This window comes from Nyctibius grandis, chromosome 5, assembly GCF_013368605.1.
Source record: "Nyctibius grandis isolate bNycGra1 chromosome 5, bNycGra1.pri, whole genome shotgun sequence".
Lineage (NCBI taxonomy): Eukaryota > Metazoa > Chordata > Aves > Nyctibiiformes > Nyctibiidae > Nyctibius > Nyctibius grandis.
This window is the reverse complement of record NC_090662.1, coordinates 74,958,183-74,977,619: the sequence shown is the minus strand read 5'-3', so window position 1 is coordinate 74,977,619 and position 19,437 is coordinate 74,958,183. Positions and strand designations below refer to the sequence as shown.

Genomic DNA, 19,437 nt, shown 5'->3' with positions numbered 1-19,437 from the left:
TCAGTCTTGCTACATCTTAAGCTATTCAGTGACCCACTTAAGTGCCCAGATTTTTGCCTCTCTGCCATTTCCCACCAATAAACTCCTACCTTACAAAAGAAACTCTTGATGATGAGTCAAAAATACTTGTGCACTTAAAAATTTCATCCCATTTCCTATACTATAGTCTTCAGTGACATCTGATTATTTTCAGACAATATTCATACACTCTGTACCAACAATGCCCATGTATCTGTGGCATCAGCAAGATTTATTACTATGAAATAATGACAAAAATGCTAAATGAAATTTGTGCTTAGTACTATTCATCATGCTTTGCTGGTACATTATGACGGAAACATTTCTAACACCTTGGATATAACCGCTGAATCCCAGACATGTTAACAGAATGGTACCATGGTGTATACAGACAGACAGGACCAATCAAAAAGACTTTATTAAGACACCACAAAGCACCAGAGGCAAAAAGGGGTTCTACAGAAGCATTAAATATCAGTGTCAAAAGTTACCAGTTTGGAAGAATATCCTCTACTGTAGAAAAGGGAGTAAGTTCAACTTTCTGGGATATTTAAAACTAGCTTTACGGAAATTTTTCTAACATCAGGGTTGAGGAGATAATCATGCACTGTTAGTTTTTAATTCCTGAGAATCAAATAATAAAGTTTTCAGCTCTTTCTCAGCTTAGAATCTCCAAAACAGAATTGGAGATGCGGGACTTTGCCAGAAGAAAAAATAGTAGCATTTGAGCATTTGGCTTCAAAGCAAAGAATAAGGATTTTCAAGTTCAGGATGGTTGAAGGATTTGGGGGATTCTTTCTAGAACTTGTGCTATTGGATGTACACATAACTATTTGTAGTACTATTAGTGCAGGTCACTTCATTGACTTTGGATTATTCATAGGTTTGACATATGTTTATCTAGGCACAGTGAAAAGAAATTATTGATCCTTGTACCCCTTACTTCCCAGTTCTCTTGCTGAAGAATCTGCTCAGCTAAGGCCTATGGGATCTGGAGGAGTTGCAGAGAGCCTCTGACTCTGTCACTGCTGTCCCTTGTGGTGTGTGTAAGAGGCCTTAACAGCAAGATCAAGAATTCTGTAACATCAACCAGAAAATGAAACCACAGCCACAAGACAAGCAACTGCTTGGCTCAGGATCACAAAATGCACCATAAAAACTGGCTTGTGCTGTAGTCCATCTTTTAACATAGGGCAAATTCAGGTGCAGCATTTAAGAAAGGGCCATCGATCTGATTCTTTAGATTGGAGATCAAAACAGACCACTGTAAACACACTCCAGTGCTGCTTTCCTGTCAAGACATTCAGTCCTATGAGGTGAGGCACCTGCTATCTTAGATCCTGAGGCAGAGCGAGCTGTCACAATTTTACATTAACTAGATGACTGCAGATTTATTCTAGCTGAGAACCGAGGTGGTAACTTCACTGCCTGGACACTCTTTTGCTTTTGACATGAGCTAAAATTGCAGTTTCTCACTACACAGCCACCAACACTGAACGCAGAGCATGCAGACAAACCCTTTCAGAACATTAAACAAAGACCAAGGCCTTTCCTGTGCTGTCCATCAAGGTCTTCCTCTGAATGGTCATTCTCATTTCTCATTCTCATTGCTGTAGCCATAATTTCACCTTAGTTCTTCCATTTATTTCTAGCTTTATTATCTCCTAACATGTCTCTGTTTTTAAAGTAACTTTTTCCCCTGTTCCTACTCTTCTTCTAATGATCTTAGTTAACAAACTTTGCATATCTGTAACAAGAGTAAGTCCGCAACAGAGAAGCTTTCAGAGATAAGGAAATAGAGGAAGAAAAAAGTGGGAAGTGGTTGTTCTCTTTCATAAGTATTAAGACAGCAAATATTTCCCCTTCTATGGTTAAATGACTTCTGTTGGGAAAGGAAGTAGTGGGACCCTAACACACAAAGTCGATCTTGGGAGGGATCCAAGAATGAGCTCTTCTATCACATGTACAATGTAAGCTGCTTCTCAGATTCATTATAATTCCATACCATTCAGACACCATTTAAAACTATTGCAGAGCACTGGCTTTATCATAGACAATCACATTTTCATTTTCGTGACCAAAAACCTGCTTAGGAGATATATGGCTTCATTGGATCATCTGACCAATTGGGAAACGAAGCAGCCAGCTGCTGGGAAAGGCTCTCCTTGATTGGCCATCCCCAGGCCTTAAAGAAAGGAGCCAAATTTTTCTTCACCAGACGAGAAAAGGTTTCTGCCCACAGATTCATTTTTGAGTCATTATCATCTGGGATCTCAGACATATTTTGATATTCAGAAAATATTTCAATGAAGGCTTCCCATCCAAAGGCCTCTTGCAGCTATGGATCAGAAGAAAAGAGAAACAGTATAAAATATATGTGTGCAAGTTTAGAATTACTCTACCTGCATTCTTTACAAAATCCTTTACTAATTTTAGTTGCTGATCTTTTTACAGGGTATTTTTATTTCTTTTTTATACATGTAGCTACCTGACAAATTCTAAATGCCTACTGAAGAATCAGAGTAGCCCTTTAGCACCGTCAGATTATTCAACAAGGCTATATTTCTAATGTTCACATAAAACCAAAAATCAAGTATTTATATAAGTGCTTTTCATCCTGAAAAGCCTTGCTGCACTTACGGGCTTGATTGCTACATTTTTTTTACACTTGTTACAATTGTTCAAAAAAAGATTGATACAAGTATCAACCCATCTCTGCATGCTTATAAGTATGCATACTTATAATACATAAGACTCTCTTTTCTCAGCACAAAATACAGGTTCCCTGCTTGGTGACTCTGCACTTGATGTTTGTACCATTAATTAATCTTGGGTGCTACTGAATGAAGTATTGCACCAACAAAACTGAAAGACTGGCTTAAATTTTTAGAAAAAAAAGAAAAAGAAACAATTATCAATGATCAGAAGTCATCTTTGGCAATGCCCAAAGGCTGTGGTTTACCATTACATCCCAAACTGGTACATTCCACAGACCAATGACCTTTACACTGTGCTGAGATTACAAATGACTCAAAACAAGCACATTTTTTGAGGACTGCTTCGAAAACTTTTCCCCGCAGCCCTGGGTCTCCTCCTGTCTACTCAGAGACAGATCAGGACTGACTGACGTTTGTGGAATCCTATGAGCTGGCACACAAAGATGCTGTTGGAGACTAACAGTCAACAGAGAGAGATAATCCGGGATAGGGATCAAGTGGTTGCAGAAAGTGAGGAGAAGAAAAGAAGCAGCCCTGGATTAAAATGATCCATTTGTAAATCTGTTGCAAGCTTAACTGGCCTGCAGATTACCTGCAGGTATGTCTCCAGGGCAGTAAATACTTCCCAGTCCTTCAGCTGTGCTCCATTTTCAATGTAATCTTGAATCCTCTTCTTTCTAAATTCTAGAGCAAGTGCCTTGTGGGCCTTATCTCTTGGGATGCCCAACACAGTCTCATTTACATAAACAGACCAGAGATTGCAGGTGGCTTCGGTGGTGTGAGGGGGAAACTCCCATTCAGTTTGCTGCTGATTGTGGCCCAGCTCATGAATGGCACCCCAAAGGCCATTGGCTTGGAGGGACTGCACATCTATCATCTCTGTCACCGACTCCAAATGATGCATGACTGGGTAGCCAGCATGCATCCAACCTGCAGGGAAGGTAAACGACAAATAATCTCGGCAATCTGTCTGGGAAAGCTCATGGGATGGAACACCACAGTGAGAAAAATACAATTAATTCTCTTTAGATTAACTTATTCTTTGTTTGTCACGAGTGAGTGCCACTCATTATGTGCTTCCACCCCCTGTGCTGGAATATCAAATGTATCAACCACAAGCAAAAGCTTCACGTGCATGTTGTATGCTCTTCTGCTTCATTTCCACTTCTCCGCACTGCCCAATGCAAAGAGCAAAAAGGGCCAAATGACTTTTGCCAGAGCTCCAGACATTGCAGATGACCATACAAGAGTGGAGAGGAGGGGTGGAAATCTAATTCTGTCTGTAGAATAATTTTCTGTTGACACTGGTGTTTTCTTATTTTCAGATTTGGTGAGGAAGATGCTATTGCCGGGACAGTTTGTATCCTTGTATAGCCAAATAAGTGAATGGTTTGTGATGATGAAAATTACCCTAGCACCCTCCCCAACTCTTCCTAGAAACTCAGTAATCTAAGTTCTGGCTCTGGAGGAAATACACAGGGGAAGAACCTCATGATAAATAGCAGATACAAATAAAGTAGAAAAATTGACTATTTTTCCTAAAGTTCTCCCAAAGAAGCAGCAGATTTTCATCTTGAAGGCAGGGGACTAAAATGTTTCATTGTAAAATTTTGTGTCAGGGCCCTGAGTGCACCAAAAAAGCTTTAATGGCCTTGAGCAGCCCCACCTGGGGATTCTACCTACACCTCCTGTTGGTGGCCCCAGGGGTCGAATTTCAGTTCAGCCCCGGGCCATCAGTCCCTGCCTGAGCTATGTTGTAGATGTGCCTGTCTCCAGGTCGGTCACAGCCATGCCTGTGTCTGGCCATGGACCCTGTTGATCCAGACCCTGATCCATTATCTGACTTCCTCACTTGATTTCAGACATGCCTCATCATGACGGGCCTGCCTGGTAATCACTGGGCTATGTCTGACTCTGGTTACCATCACTGGACCTGACCCTGACCTGCAGATTGATTTCCTTGCTTGACCTCAGACCTGCCTCATCCCTGAAGACTTGTCCAGCAATCTGGACTCTCAGCTGACCCTAGCTGTTGTGCCAGGTCTGCCCTGCTTGCCTCACTCAGGTGTTGTGGGATGGCCCCCAGCTGGCGAGGCACCTGTCCTGCTGGCTGTGTTCCTGCAGTTGGCTCTGGCTCCCTGTCCCTCAGGGAGCAGCTGGCCTCCACTGTGCCCTGACAATGTCTATTGTACCAGAAAGCAAAATGTGAACTGCATCTTTTTTTTCTGAAAGCAGATTCTTGTCAGTGTTTTTAGTAAAGCAGCTGTTTACTATTGAAAAGTATTCCATAGCTCACTTCAGCTTTAGGTAGAACTTGCTGCTGATGGCCACAGTTACTACTTCACTACAATTGTCATCACTTCAGTTCCAGTTTTGCTGTTTCTCATGCTGTTTGTAAAAATCTTTTTTTCAGAAAAGACAAACAGACTTAACATACTCCTTAATATCTCCCATGAGATTCTCAGTTATTGCTGACTACCGTAACCAGCTTTAAAAATCACGTTTCAGTAGCTTTTCATAAGAATTTACTATCTTTAGTTCTTTTTCCTTCAGTGCCAATTCAATAGGCTCAATGGATCCTTCACTGGTTTCTTACAGCTTCAGAATAGTGCAGGGAGGCTACAGAGCCATTCACATCTCTGAAATCGTGCTACTCTCCACTTATTTCAGCAGGCGTGATAGAAGCTGAAAGAGTTTTATATGTTGGGTGCTACCAGTATGGCCTCTGGTGGACATAGCTGTCTATCACATGGTGAGTATCTATGCAGAGAGCTGGAATACATTAAGAGAAGGAGCCACATAAATCAATAATCCAGAAGTGTCTGTTTCTGAGTGCAGCTTCACTCAGAGAATGGCAGCTATTTAAACAACAAGAGCTTCTCAGGGCAGCTTCTCAGTCAGTGCAAACTCATTCGAAAGATCTGATTCACAGCAGCTGTGAATCAAGTCTGTGTGTGTTCAGGCTCATGCTGGTTTTTAACACTCCTGTTTCTCTACAGCTCAAGGGAAGGGAGAGCTAGTGGCTTAAGTTCACCTCCATCTGTAGACATCCAAGGATTTTAAACTCTGGCATTTGGAAGTCACCTCTTCCTGTCCATCAGTAAAAATTACTGCAAAACAGCCACTTGTGTCAGCAAAAAACCTACCAATTGGCCTGGGTCATACATATGCCATGGTTTGCTTACTAGGCTTGTGGAATCAATACAGCTAAAACAAAGCAGGGAAAGGGATGGATTCTGCTCTCTGACACGCACTGCCAGATGAACTGCTTGTTCATCCTTTATACCTGTACCAAACTATTCGTGACAATTCTGTAACCTTTGTGTCCCAAGTCTGAATTTTCAAATAGAGTTGTCACTAATGGTAAGAACAAATGAGGAAAACATAATACTCCCATGTCCCCTGTTGAGCTTGAGGGGTTAGCAGTTACAAAAATTAGCAACTGACATGTAATCTAAACACAATTGTTGCCGAGTCACTGACAGATTACAACTTCATTGTTAAATTCAGAGCCATATGTGGCCTGATGTAATGATTGATTACTGTGATAAAATCCTTCTTACATGAGGATATGCTTGGAGGAGCATATTGTAGCATGGAAACATAGCACCTATTTGTCACGGAATCATGGAATGGTTTGGGTCAGAAGGGACCTTTAAAGGTCGTCTAGTCCCACCCCCCTCCAATGAGCAGGGACATCTTCAACTAGATCAGGTTGCTCAGAGCTCTGTCCAATCTGACCTTGAATGTTTCCAGGGGTGCGGCATCTACCACCTCTCTGGGCAACCTGCTCCAGTGTCTTACCACCCTCATCATAGAAAATTACTTCCTTATATCTAGTGTGAATCTACCCTCCTTTACTTTAAAACCATTACCCCTTGTCCTATCTCTACAGGCCCAATTAAAATGTCTCTCCCCATCTTTCTTATAAGCCCCTTTTAAGTATTGAAAGGGGGCTCATTATCTATTTTGGTTATATTTCACTAGTGATTCTAATTAACTGGTTACTAATAACTGAAGTGCAAGCTGTTTACACTTGAGCCACCCTCTCTTGAATTAGTCCTACTTGACTGACAGCAGCTACACCACATGAGTTAAGCTGCTAGAGCTGTGGATTTAGAGTGGTGGCCTGGGCAGCCGATGAACTTCTCAATTCAAGTGGCAGAAAACACCTCTAGTGTTGCAATCAAGCAGAGCTGAAAGCATCTGCCAATTCTACTGAGAAAAGTGCAATACTTGAACAAAGATTAATTGCAAATAATGGTGAGATTTGGCCTTTAGGAGCCTCCTTACCACCCATAACTGGCTGCAGCCTGTTCAGTTCCACTGGCCTAGTGAATCATCTTTAAGCAGCACGTTTCTTAAATGACAGATAGCAAAATGCTGCTTACAACAAACTTTTCCTCCTACCAGCACCCTCACTTCTCCCCTGATGTAAGTGATCCTACACCTGCTAACATCAGGGTCTTATTACATAGTAGGCTGCCTGTGTGTCTGTTACATGCCTTAATTTAAATTCCAAGATCTCAGTTGTCCTGCCTAAAACAGCTAGCTCTGTTTCCCTTCTTTCTGTTGCAATTAGCATAAACTCACTCCCACAGTAATAAGACTAACATGACACAGTACACGTCATTTGGTGGCCAGCCTGTCTCCCTCCACTGTGTTTTACTCTGGGATAGCCTCAGATTTAGCAGCAGAATGTATTAATTTTGTGTACAAGCTCTTGACATTCACAGAAGATTCTTACTTTCACGAGCAGTCTCCTTGAATTTCGTGGGATTAATCTGCTGATTTGCAGATCTGCATGATCTTGTGATAATGTTACTGCCTTGTGTATTTCCTTTACAAATATCCATCACAGATAAAGACAAAATGTACTAGTTATTATACTTGCCATGAGATATCTGGACATCTGCCACCATCCTTTCTGGCCTTGGAAAAGTTGCTGGGATGGCCGCCAGTCTGGCTATTGCATGCATCATCTTCTTCCAGATGGAAAGCAGACTCTCTGGGTTGTCCATGTGGCGTACATCAGCAGCTGGTACTGTCAGGATGATATTCTCTGTGGCCAGCTCAGCCCAGGGGGCTGGGTGCTGACGGATGGTTGACTTCCAGGCAGAGATGTCAGTTTCTCCTAATTCAGCATTCAGGTGAAAAAGGCAGCCAATTTTAAAAGAAGGTTTAAGTGTGAAGAGAGAAGAGAATCACCATAGCTAAAACCCTCTGCATAGCCCCAGAAACAATAAATTAATCTAGATGTAACTGGGGTTTACTGAATTGGGGAGATCCTGAGATTCTGGCGAGGGGTCCAGTTATCTTTGATGACCCCATGTCTACTGTCACTGCAAGGAGTTGATGATGCTCACTTTTTAATGTCAAGCCACTTTAAAGGTGTCTCAGACATGTTTATACTTGGAACATGGACAGAGATTAATTCCTAAATGAAAGTCCTATCAATATACTTTCTGCACCGAGAAATACGAAGATTTATGCAAAGGCTTTCCTGGGGCATTACTTATTCCGAGGTCTTCTCCGTACACGACCACAAAAAAACAGGAAAATATAGGCTAGCCATCAATACAGAAATACTTCTTTACTCACCTGCCTAGAGTTAGGTTTTGGGACCACTTACCAAGCCTGAAGAACGGAGCCTGCACAGCCTCTTTAATTTCCACTGATATTTGGCCTAATGTGCTCTCCTTTGGCACTATGATATATATGAGGCCACCCCACAGACTGGAGATTTCCATGGTGTTTTTTTCAACTTTGAACCTCTTCACCACCAAGGGAGGCCGCTTCAGCTCCTCAGCATAGCTGAGGTCATCAGTGTGACAGCCGATCTGCACCTGGTAGGGAACAACGGTCACCAAAAGGCACTGCAACTTGGACAGGCTTGGGTAGCTCCACTCCAAACTCAATGCATTCTGTTGCTACCATAGGTGACAAGACGCTCTTGTCTCAGCAGGGAAAGGCAACAGTATGCTACCCTATGGAACAGTATTCTTTGCCTCGGCACAGACATCAATCAGATGAAAGCAGCATAAAAGAATTCAAGAGCAGACTTAAGCCCCATGAAGAAGAAAATGGAAATGCTGGATCAGTTGCCAAAGGAAAGTAGAATTATCTTTCTACAGCTCTTTTCAAAAGGAGGGGTTTCACTGGTTTTGAAGAAATTTCAAAGTTGGTTGGCCCCAGTTTAACACCCTTATCTCCCAACACAGCTACCATACCTGTGCTGCTATAAATGGATGGCATCACAGTGAAAAGCAGAGCATGAGCAGAGCTTACCCTGGTATGAAATGAGTGAGGAGAAAGGAAGATGGGGAAGGGGATAATGTCCCCATTTATAATAATTCACCTGCTTTCTACACACTCTCTGAAACACTGTAATGCCCACATGGGCCAGCCATCAGTGACTAAAGACATAGGAATTCCTGGTTCACAGACTAGTTCTGCCCAGTTCTGCCCAAAGCTTGTCCTATTGTTGTCCCTTTAAAGAGAAAAAAAAACAGCCCACCCTGATATGAGATAATACTGTTTGGATAACTACCTCTACTGCAGTGTTTATGCCTTTTCACTTACAATTACATAGAGGTTGGTTTCAGAGTCAAGATACAAACCCCACAAAAATATTTTTTTATAGTGTGGGTTTTCATCTGTCCTGATGACAAAGGTAATAAAACTCAAAAGAAAACAGCTTGGAGGCCTTGAAATGAGTCAGGATGACAGCAGAAGATAGCAAGGTGGGGCAAGTAAAATATTTTTATAGTGGGCAGAAATATCTAGTAGTCTCCTCCACATAGACAACATTCAACCTTATTATTTCGCATCCTATTCACTGTCAGTACAGGGATTATTCCTTTAATCTTGAAAGCAACAATATAGGTCTTTGTCTTGTTTGACTTCTGCCTTCTCTAAGGGAACGGAGAAGGGCACAGAGGAGGTATGAGACCAACATGAGATGGCCGCAGTGTGGAGCAGATGAAAATCAGAGGTGTGTCCATTACAGCTGCATAGGGCAGTCATTTCTCAGGACAGAAGTGAGAGAGTATAACTTGATAAATGTAGAAAGAGGTTTATGATAGGAGAAACTTGGGGAAAACTGTTTGTGATTCATGTCTCAGTAAGGCCAAGACAAACTTCAAAGAAATGAGAATGGAAGAAAGGAAAGTTCCTCTGACTGTAATGAGAAACAAAGGGAAGTGTTCACCTCCAGGTTAGCTGCAACAGCAGAAGCAGGAAAATGCAGAGTGGCTGTTCTTCTGGGAGGAATATAAAGCCCAGTGCTTCTCCATGCTTCTGGACCTTAGAAAGAACCACAGGCATTATCAAGGTAGAAACACATACGTCATATGATAGTCTTCAAGTTACAGATGAAATACAACAGCAGCTTCAATTCTAGTTCTAATAAATTAGTTTTCTGAAGCTTTCACCTTTGTGACAAATCCTTCCCCATCTGAACAACAGCTAATGCTGAACCTGTTTTGAAAAGTTTGAATTCTTAATTATTTATGAGGTAATTGAGAAAATGCAAGGTAATTTCAAATTAAACTATCAAGATAATCCTGCCCCACCCTCACATCATACAAGTTAGTTCAGTTGGATAAACTTGATATCAAGGTGACCATTATGGTAAAATTTTAGATTAAAAAAAACAACAGACATCAGAAGTGATGCTTGTTTCTGAAAAGAGTGCAGGACAATCTCTAAAAGTGACTTGTGATTTTATATGTCCAACTAGAAACGCTCCATAAATGTGTGGGATTTTTTCTTTCCAGAGAAGCTCTCCTCAAGCAAGACAAAACATAGCGCTCCATGCAATGACATCTTCAGGTGAAACGTCACTGCACCTGAATTTGCACCTGAATTTGACGAAGAGCAGTAGTGGTACTTCACATTGACCAACAAGTTAAATGCTCTGGAAGCACTTATGGGCCATGTGCCTGGACTGCTCCCCTATTGCATAACCAAAAATTCATTCATCATCTGACCAAAATTGTACCCTATAGAAAATCAAATTATCAATATGCCAGCATCCATCATAAGATCAAGGTATTTATGATTACACAGTGAGCATGCAATCCCAGAAGAAAGCTGGGGCAGGAAGGAAGCAGAGAGATTTAGACTATTATATTTATAGATTACTCTGGTCAGCCTGATTCCATTCCACAGTTTTGGTGCTGCTGAGGAAGGAAATAGAAAAATATCCCCTACCTTCATTTCTTCCATCAATCTGAACAGTTACCGTTGAGGATGTAGTCATTTCTGGAAGATTTTGGTTGGGAGCACTTATTTCTTTTCGTACGTCAGGGGAATTGTCATAGAGCTCTGCAGCTATGTTGATTAAAACCATTTCCTCAGAGCTGCCTTTGATTGGGCTGTCAGCACTGACATCAGGAACCCCCTGGGAAAGCACTAGCTCAGCCATCTCCTCCTGAAGAGAGCAGATAGCTAGAGAGGTCTGAGCTGGAATACCCAGGAACACTTTTGAGTCCTGTGCTAATTTCTTGAGCCAGGAAGAGTATGGTGGCTTTAGAGCTTCTTTTTTCTTGAGGTTTTGCCGAAATTGGGAGAGTGCCTTGCGAAAGTGGTACTGTGAGGAAACCTCACCAGGAAGTAAGACTGGCTGAGTTGATGCTGGTATGTTATCTCCTAAGATACCAATTCCAAACTTTTGCAGTATTTTGTTCCCAGGGAACTCAGCAATGGCATTCTCATCAGCATTCTCTGCAGCCCAGGACCATGCCTGTCCTCCAACTAGCAGACCACCGCCCGTTGAAACAAAATCATGAATCTTGTCCACCTGCTCATCACTGTAGGCTTTGCAGCAGTACACACTCAGGTTTTCCTGAAGATCTGTTAGCTTGCTGGAGATCTTCTCCTGGCTTAGGAGAGTGAAAAAGTCCTGCAGATCACCAGCGATACCAACTTGTCCTCCCCTCCCAGCATCAAGCCAACCAATGGCATTGAGGATAAAGGTTTTCATTGCTGATGCTTGGAAAAAGTTTTCATGAGCGAGTACCACAACACGGCCCCTGCCATAGTGTGCAGCTGCAAGGAATGCCTGGTGGGAGTCATTCATAGCAATGGGAAATGCTAATGCACCATGGATGAGTAGATGGGAGGGGACATGGCCATCTTCTATCTTGAATTCGGTCACTCCTTTCAAAAGAACTTCTAAATTTTTTTTCGCATCCCATCCATGTCTGGAAAACCAAAAGGAATCCTTGTCATCCAGACTGATTTATAAATGCTGAAAGCTGTACTTATCTTTGCCCTGTTAGTAGTGATACAGTCATGACTTCCTATTAACACTCCTTTTTTCAAGAAGTTATCGAGACAAATACATTAATCTCTAACAAAAGAGACTCGAAAGTTAACCCAACAGATGCCACTGCTGAAGTGACAGCAATGTTAAAATTACAGGGATCACCAGCTTTCCTTAAGCATGGTGTAAACTGAATTCCAGGCAAGAATGGTGCTGTGTGCTTGTGACTCATGTTAGATTTTTCTGCAATGGACTAAGATGTTACCACCCACAGAAGGTGGCTCTATCTTTCACAAGAAGTTATTGTCTTCAGGGCACAAAACCCATAAGAGATCAGGCAAGCACTTCCTAATCCTTTTCAGCGTAAAGGCAGATATGTACCTCAAAACATTCCCACCAATGGCTTCAACTAATCCCATTGATTTTGCTTTCAAGAAGTCTAGGGGCTCTGACACTCTTTCTTCTAACAGTTCAGCTTTAAGGTGGTGACCTCCAGTCATAGAGCAAATGGAAACCAGGTAGTAAAATGTTAAAAGTGTGACAGTTGTTTGCAAAGTTGCACAGTCATCTGCTCTCTTGCTTGACTCTTTACCACAGGCTTCAGTCTAAACTTTAGCCTCTGTTGCCTGCCTGCCTCTCCATCCTGGGATATAAGGATAATATTTTTCATCATAATGGTGGTTAAACACTGAACAGGTACCAAGACAGGTTATGGAATCTCTGTCCTTGGAGATATTTGGTTCTTGACTAGACAAAGCCCTGAGCAACCTGCTCTAGGCGGCCCTGCTTTGAGCAGACATTGGAGCAACTGACCTCCAGAGGTCCTTTCCAACATCAACTATTCCATGATTCAGATTTCCATCAGCATGTTCCAAATGCATTGGCAGTGCAGCACACCTGAAAAGTTACTGTGAAGACAATGGCTTATTGCCTCAGCAGAACTGCCTCCTGAGCATGGCCAGAGCTGAGTCTTGTGATCATGATGTGGTCTATTATCCTCATCTGAACATAGCTCTGAGGCAGAGATGAAGCTGCAATATATACATCCTTATGTAGCAGTATAAGGTCCAATTATAGAGCTTCAAATTCCCACCTTATTTGTGAGAAATTCCCTGAAGAATTATCATCACTTTCAGGGGCCTGTGACAAGAAAAGTGCCTTAACTCTAACAGTCCAAGGTCATCCACCTAGTGGATGAAGGGAATGCGGTGGATGTAGTTTGTCTGGATTTTAGTAAGGCTTTTGACACTGTCCCTCACAGAATCCTTCTGGACAAACTGACCAACTGTGAGATGAGCAGGTTCACGGTGCACTGGGTGAAGAACTGGCTGAAGGGCATGGCTCAAAGGGGTGTAGCGAATGGGGCTACATCTAGTTGGTGGCCAGTCACCAGCAGTGTCCCTCAGGGCTCAATTCTAGGGCCAGCTCAGTTTAATATTTTTATCAATGATCTGGCTGCAGGAGCTGAATCCACCATTAGCAAGTTTGCTGATGATACCAAACAGGGAGGTGCTGTTGACTCTCTGGAGGGACCAGAGGCCTTGCAGAGGGATCTGGATAGATTGGAGCACTGGGCAATGATTAATGGGATGAAATTTAATGGGATGAAATTTAACAAGATCAAATGCCAGATTCTGGGACAGAGGAATGCCGGACACAAGTATAAACTGGGAGAGGAGTGGCTGGAGAGTAGCCCTGCAGAAAGGGACCTGGGGGTGCTGGTTGACAGCAGGCTCAATAAGAGTCAGGATTGTGCCCTGGCAGCCAAGAGGGCAAACCGCATCCCGAGGTGCATCAAACACAGCATAGCCAGCCAGTCAAAAGAGTTGATTATCCTGCTATATTTAGCATTGGTGCGGCCTCACTTTGAGTACTGTGTGCAGTTCTGGGCCCTACAATTTAAGAAGGTTGTTAAGGTACTTGAATGCATCCAGAGGAGGGCAACAAAGCTGGTGAAAGGGCTGGAAGGCATGTTCTGTGAGGAGCAGCCAAGGACTCTGGGCTTGTCTAGTTTGGAGAAAAGGAGGCTGAAGTGTGACCTCATTGCTCTCTACAGCTTCCTGAGGAGGGAAAGTGGAGAAGGAGGTGCCAACCTCTTCTCCCTGGAATCCAGTGATAGGATGTGTGGGAATGGCTCAAAGCTGCGCCAGGGGAGGTTTAGATTGGATATGAGAAAGCATTTCTTTACTGAGAGGGTGGTCAAACACTGGAACAGGCTTCCTAGAGAGGTGGTTGATACAGGTCCCATGCCTGTCAGTGTTCAAGGGGCATTTGGACACTGCCCTTAATAATTTGCTTTAACTTTTGGTCAGACCTGAAGTGGTCAGGCAGTTGGACTAGACAATCCCTTCCAACTGGAACTATTCTATTCTATTCTATTCACAGCACTGGGCAGGAAAGGGTCACCTATGCTACTAAGTCTAGTTGCCTCCACCAACAGGCATCTACACAATACACAATCCAGTGGGGAGTGCTCGGCCAGATCATTAACCCTGTGTGGACAATATCCAAGCCTCATGGATCCATACAGTATCTACCCCATGCTTCCCAGGGACTTTGAAGTGCACCCAGAAGTGCAGCAACACCCTATAATACAGCTAAGAACTCTGTTACAGATGCCTTAAAGTTTACACCATGCCACAGGAGATTAGCAGGAAAGACAAAGGTCACCTTTTGTGCCCCAGGTCCTGTATCAGGAAGGATTTAAATACCTCAGGAAGTGGCCCCATAGCTGTGCTATTGACATAGTGGGAAAAAAAGGCTAAACGTGCCATAGCACTACAGAGCAGACCCAACCAAGTTTCCTCCTGAACAGTCATCTGTTGAACATTTTAACATGGAGCACAGGAGCCAACTTCTTGGTAGTTTCTCAATAACGTGTAGGAGAACCTTCAACTCCTGCACATCCATCTCTATTTATGGTCATTTCCTTTGGGGGACAGGGAGAAGAGATCTTTTTCATTCCAGCAGGCCAATAGCAGAAAATCAAAGGCCGAAAAAACACTATATACAATCTGAAGAAAGTGCAAACAAATATTTAAATACTCACTGGGTGATGAGAGGAATCCTCGGCATTTCTTTGGACACTGAGAAAGTGCCAGTCTCTCCCACGCTGCCTGTGAAGTACACGCCAGCCACGCTGGTCACCTGGTTCCCAGGGAATTCAAACAGCACCTTCTCCTTGCCATGTCGACTAGCCCAGTGCCAGGCTTGGCCTCCAATGAGCAGCCCTCCTCCCCCCTTTAGAAAGCCAACCAGGTCTTCAGCCTGCTTGCTGTCATAGGCATCTATACAGTACACCCCCAGGGAGGGGCTGAGCTCTGCCCCAGCCTGTACTTTGGTGCCAGCCCTGAGCAGCAGCTGGGAGAGGGAATCCAAATGAGGATGGACTCCAACCAGGGCCTTGGGGGAAGGCTTGAGCCACTCCACAGCATTTCTGAGGAACTGGGAGAAGTTGGAGTCCCTCAAGATTCCCTCATGGGAAACAACCACCATCCGACCCTTCCCATAACAAGATGCTGCAATTAGCACTTGCCCACTGGTGCTCACCAGCACTGGGAAGGCTTCATCTCCAATGAGCAACAGCTCACATGGATGATAGTTTTTTGTGAACTCAAATGAATTAACATGTTTCACCAGAGAGGCATAGGCTTCTGTGGTATCCATCTGATATACTCCTTGTTAAAGAGTACTGAAAGAGAAAGAAATGGAAGCACTTTTTAGATTAGAAGCTATGTTTGAAATGTTTAAGAGATACAAGCTATTGATATACATACCAGCTATGCTGTTCTACAGTCCTAGGAGGAATCTGTATCCACGAGTGATGCACAAATATATAGCGCAGCAGTAAGGTGAGCCAGGAAAACATGGCAGGAATGAGGAAACTTTGCATAGCTACTAGTCACACAATAACCCCAACAGACATTTTAGGAAATGTACATTGAAGACATAATTCCCGTTAAGTCTGTCTATAATCTTCTGCCTATGAGTGTTTGAATTGGTATGAAACTGCTTTACAACACTAACATGTCTGGACTTGCACAAGAACAATCCAAATAATTTTTTAATTAGATAATAGGTAGACTTCAGATTACTAGGTTTAGCCACAAGCTATTATGTTTCCATGGCACAATTTTAAGAGGAACTCTTGCATCTCAGGGAGGCAAAGGCCTTCAGTTATCTCTAAGAGTGTAGGGCTTCGTGTTCATCCCACTGGCAGAGGTGGAATCGGTGGCACTCATGCTGTTGTACACCTGCTGTCAGAGTGTGTTGCACCCAGTGAAGGTTGTATAGACTTAAAGGAACACACCTTATATACAAAGAATTGATTGTTAGTCTCATTAGTGCCTTGACAGGGTAATTACAATATAGCAAAAAAATTAATCCAGTTAAAATATTAACATATATAATACAAAATATTCAATTATGGCTAAATCCCAATAATGATTCAGTTAAAACTGATATACATAGGCTCTCCAGTATCTAACCATTTCCCCGGTGTTGGGTTCTGATGCTCAGTCGTGTTGATCTCTTCTTAGAAGGGATGGTCTGCAGTGACCCATCAATATCCTGAGTTCTCTGGTGGGAGGAATTCAATGGAGGAAAGGAGAGTGGAGTTCTTCCTTCTTGATCTTTGGTTCTCTTGGAGTTATTTTTATGCTTCTTAAACAACACGTTTCTTACTGGCCCATGGGTCAGTTACATGATGACCACTTAGTAATGTTAGACCTTTACCATATCTGATAAATCTGCAGAATCTGTGTTAAGCTATAGGAGATAGCCCTCCTGACTCTTTCCTGACACTTGTAAATTTCTGAAGTTTTATATGAGAGAGACCTGTGGCCACTCAAGACAGTTACTGGTGAGTCTCAAGCTGTTAAATTAGTACAAGGCCTGTGGCTTGCCTCCAGCAATAGCAACAGTGCATTTACTGGGCACCATTGAAGATCAAACCCCTTCCAGAACATTGTGTATGGAGTGCTGAAGAATTAGACAGACTCATGCTTTTTCAAGGCTGTGTGTTTAGGGGCATGTCTTCTGGCATAAGCAGTGTAGTCTCCTTGTCTCCCCACCCATCTACCCGACCATTAGGGTAGATAACTGCGTCCATTCATGACCAGCATATCTCCTCTGAGGCTACACTAGCGTGGCACATTCCACGTATCTCCACATGCCCAGACAGGGAAACTAACCAACAGGGTAAAGCTGTGTTAACAGAATTTTTTATAATCCAGTCCTGCACCAGGTGCCACCTTCTTACATAAGCTGACCTAGCAATATGCTGGGTGCCTTCCTGTGTCAGCAAGGGGACAGGGCAGAGACCCAGAGATATGGCCCATGGGTAGAAGGAATAGGCTGCCACTTCACATCTACCCTAGGCTGGAGTGAATGGAAACTCTAGCTATTTAATATTTAATTCCTATAATCTCAGTGAAGTGACTAGCTGATCTAAACCCATTTCCCTGGGAGCCAAGAACACGTTGTCAAAAAAGCCACCACGTATGGTTTTCTGCTGGCAGTTTCAGCTGAATGTCAGGGTCCTAAGTGCACCAAAAGGCCTTAGTGGCCTTAAAGGCCTATCTCACCTGGGGCCTCCACCTACACCCCTGGCCCATGGGCCCGGGGATTCCATTTCAGCTCAGCCCTGAGCCTTCAGATGTTGTCGGTGTGCCTGCCCCTGGCCCTGCCTCCTGGATGGCTCTCAGAAATTGTCGTAGGCAGCTTTTCTCCAGGATGGGCCCCACAGGCATGCGTTCTATCTTGTCTCCTGTCCTGCCTCTGACCCTCTTTCGTTTTGCTCTTGACTGGACTCCGTGGATGGACCTTGGACCTGGCTCATCACTTGCCTTGCCTGGGACCATTGAAGGACTCTGCTACCAGCACCCTGCTCTGCCTGCGGTATCTAGAACCCGTGGGGCTGTGCCCAGTCCACGAGGCCACTGCCTTGCTGCTGTCAGCCTCTGCTCCACGCTCACTTCGTCTTGGGAGCAGCTGTCCCTCGCCGCTCCCTCACACCGAGAAGCCAAAGTCTGACAGTGCCATGGAGCGCCACAGCCTCCTCGCTCTCCTCAGCACACAGCTCACGGTCTAGGCCTGACCTAGGCCTGACCTAGGCCTGAAAATCACAAGACACCAATCATGGGAATATAACAGAAGATTGGCGAGGAGGATTGTAAACATGCTCAAGTGACTTGCACCTGGGGTGTCGAAAAACACATATATCATACTACTAACTGTTGTTTAGTCTTGTGTGCTGGACAAGTAGAACATCTGTATTCAGATAACATAGGCCTGTGATAAGACCCAGGGGCACCTAATTGTTCATGCCTGAGATTCCTGCCCTGCTGTGAGAAAGATCAAAGCACAGCGGAAAACTACCACCTGCAAGAAACCCCTAATATACAGGCAAAGGAAGCAGGCCCGGAATCTCTCACTCTCTAGCAGGAACCAAGCTCTGCGGTGCCTGTGTCCCCGCTTGCGTGCCGTTGCCCCGGGTGCTGCTTCGGAGATCCTCCGGTTTGCGAGGTAACGGGAATAAATTTGCTCTTTGCATTTTATCCATGGTTTTGTGGTTGTTCCTGCGTCCTGCCTGGGTCGGCTCACACATTGATTTTGATCCTGACCTAGCTGTGGCTAAATCATTTTATCTTTTAAACATCTTTCAAACATCTTTCATTTGCTTAACTAGACTGTAGCCTGTGGGGAAATGCACCATGTGTTTCTGAGTGTTTGCACAGTGCCTAGAGTAACAAGGCTCTCATCCTCACAGGACCCTGATGGCCTAGAAAGAATAATTGTAGTAAATGGCTGTCAACTCATAGGCTGAACCTCTTTGATTAAGTAAATGCTTTTGCTTTCTTGACTATTCAGTCAAGTGGTTTTGGTGAACACTGAAGTATCTATTACTACTTTTTTTAAGGTCAAGGCAACTTTTTCTTAACTTTCTGTGTACAACAGAAGCCCTTGATGAACTGTCAAACCAAAGAAAATATGAATCCTGTCAAACCAGATCTGTTAATTCCTCACTGAGATCACCCACTTAAAGTTTCTTCCTTTCCTCTGTTTGCTCTGGTCAAACTACAGATGCTGCTGAGCCTTGGTGTTCTCAGAGCAGGAAAGGGCAAGAACAGGCCACTGAGGGCAGAGCAGCTTCACACCCACATGCATTTTAGTGCATGCTGGATGAGAAAGGCCCCAACTCAATAATGTAAACAGACTTGGCATAAGCAGTGTCTTTGGCACTGAAGTTGGACAAGCTAAACGGAATAGAAGGATTAGAGAAAAAGGGCATGGCAGAGACCATAAATATCAGAGCTAGCTTGCTGTGGAGACTCATCTCCCTCCCCACACCCAGTGCTGCCTTTCAGAAAAGTGCACTCTTGGTCACAGGCAACAAGGTGCAAGATGGTACCCACACACCATGTGGTCATCTCT

The 19,437-nt window shown here is 43.6% G+C and overlaps 1 protein-coding gene across 1 annotated transcript; it reads right to left on the bottom strand.

Annotated features, from left to right (window-relative positions):
* Nucleotides 1-2,107: 2,107 nt before the first annotated feature.
* Nucleotides 2,108-15,669, bottom strand: LOC137664056 (TRPM8 channel-associated factor 2-like). The gene is made up of 7 exons (XM_068401780.1): nucleotides 15,053-15,669; nucleotides 10,950-11,941; nucleotides 9,946-10,040; nucleotides 8,368-8,581; nucleotides 7,630-7,869; nucleotides 3,328-3,665; nucleotides 2,108-2,356 (listed from the first exon to the last, which is right to left on the bottom strand). The coding sequence occupies exons 1-7, from the start codon at nucleotides 15,667-15,669 to the stop codon at nucleotides 2,108-2,110; spliced, it is 2,745 nt and encodes a 914-aa protein (XP_068257881.1).
* Between the last annotated feature and the right edge of the window lie 3,768 nt (nucleotides 15,670-19,437).

Excerpts from the sequence above, each read along its gene's own strand:
- LOC137664056 (XM_068401780.1), bottom strand. The coding sequence starts at position 15,669 with ATGGATACCACAGAAGCCTATGCCTCTCTGGTGAAACATGTTAATTCA. Across the intron at positions 10,041-10,949 it reads GATTGATGGAAGAAATGAAG|GTCCAGAAGCATGGAGAAGC; the intron begins GTAGGGGATATT and ends GTTCTTTCTAAG. Across the intron at positions 3,666-7,629 it reads AGATGTCCAGATATCTCATG|GTTGGATGCATGCTGGCTAC; the intron begins GCAAGTATAATA and ends CCTTCCCTGCAG.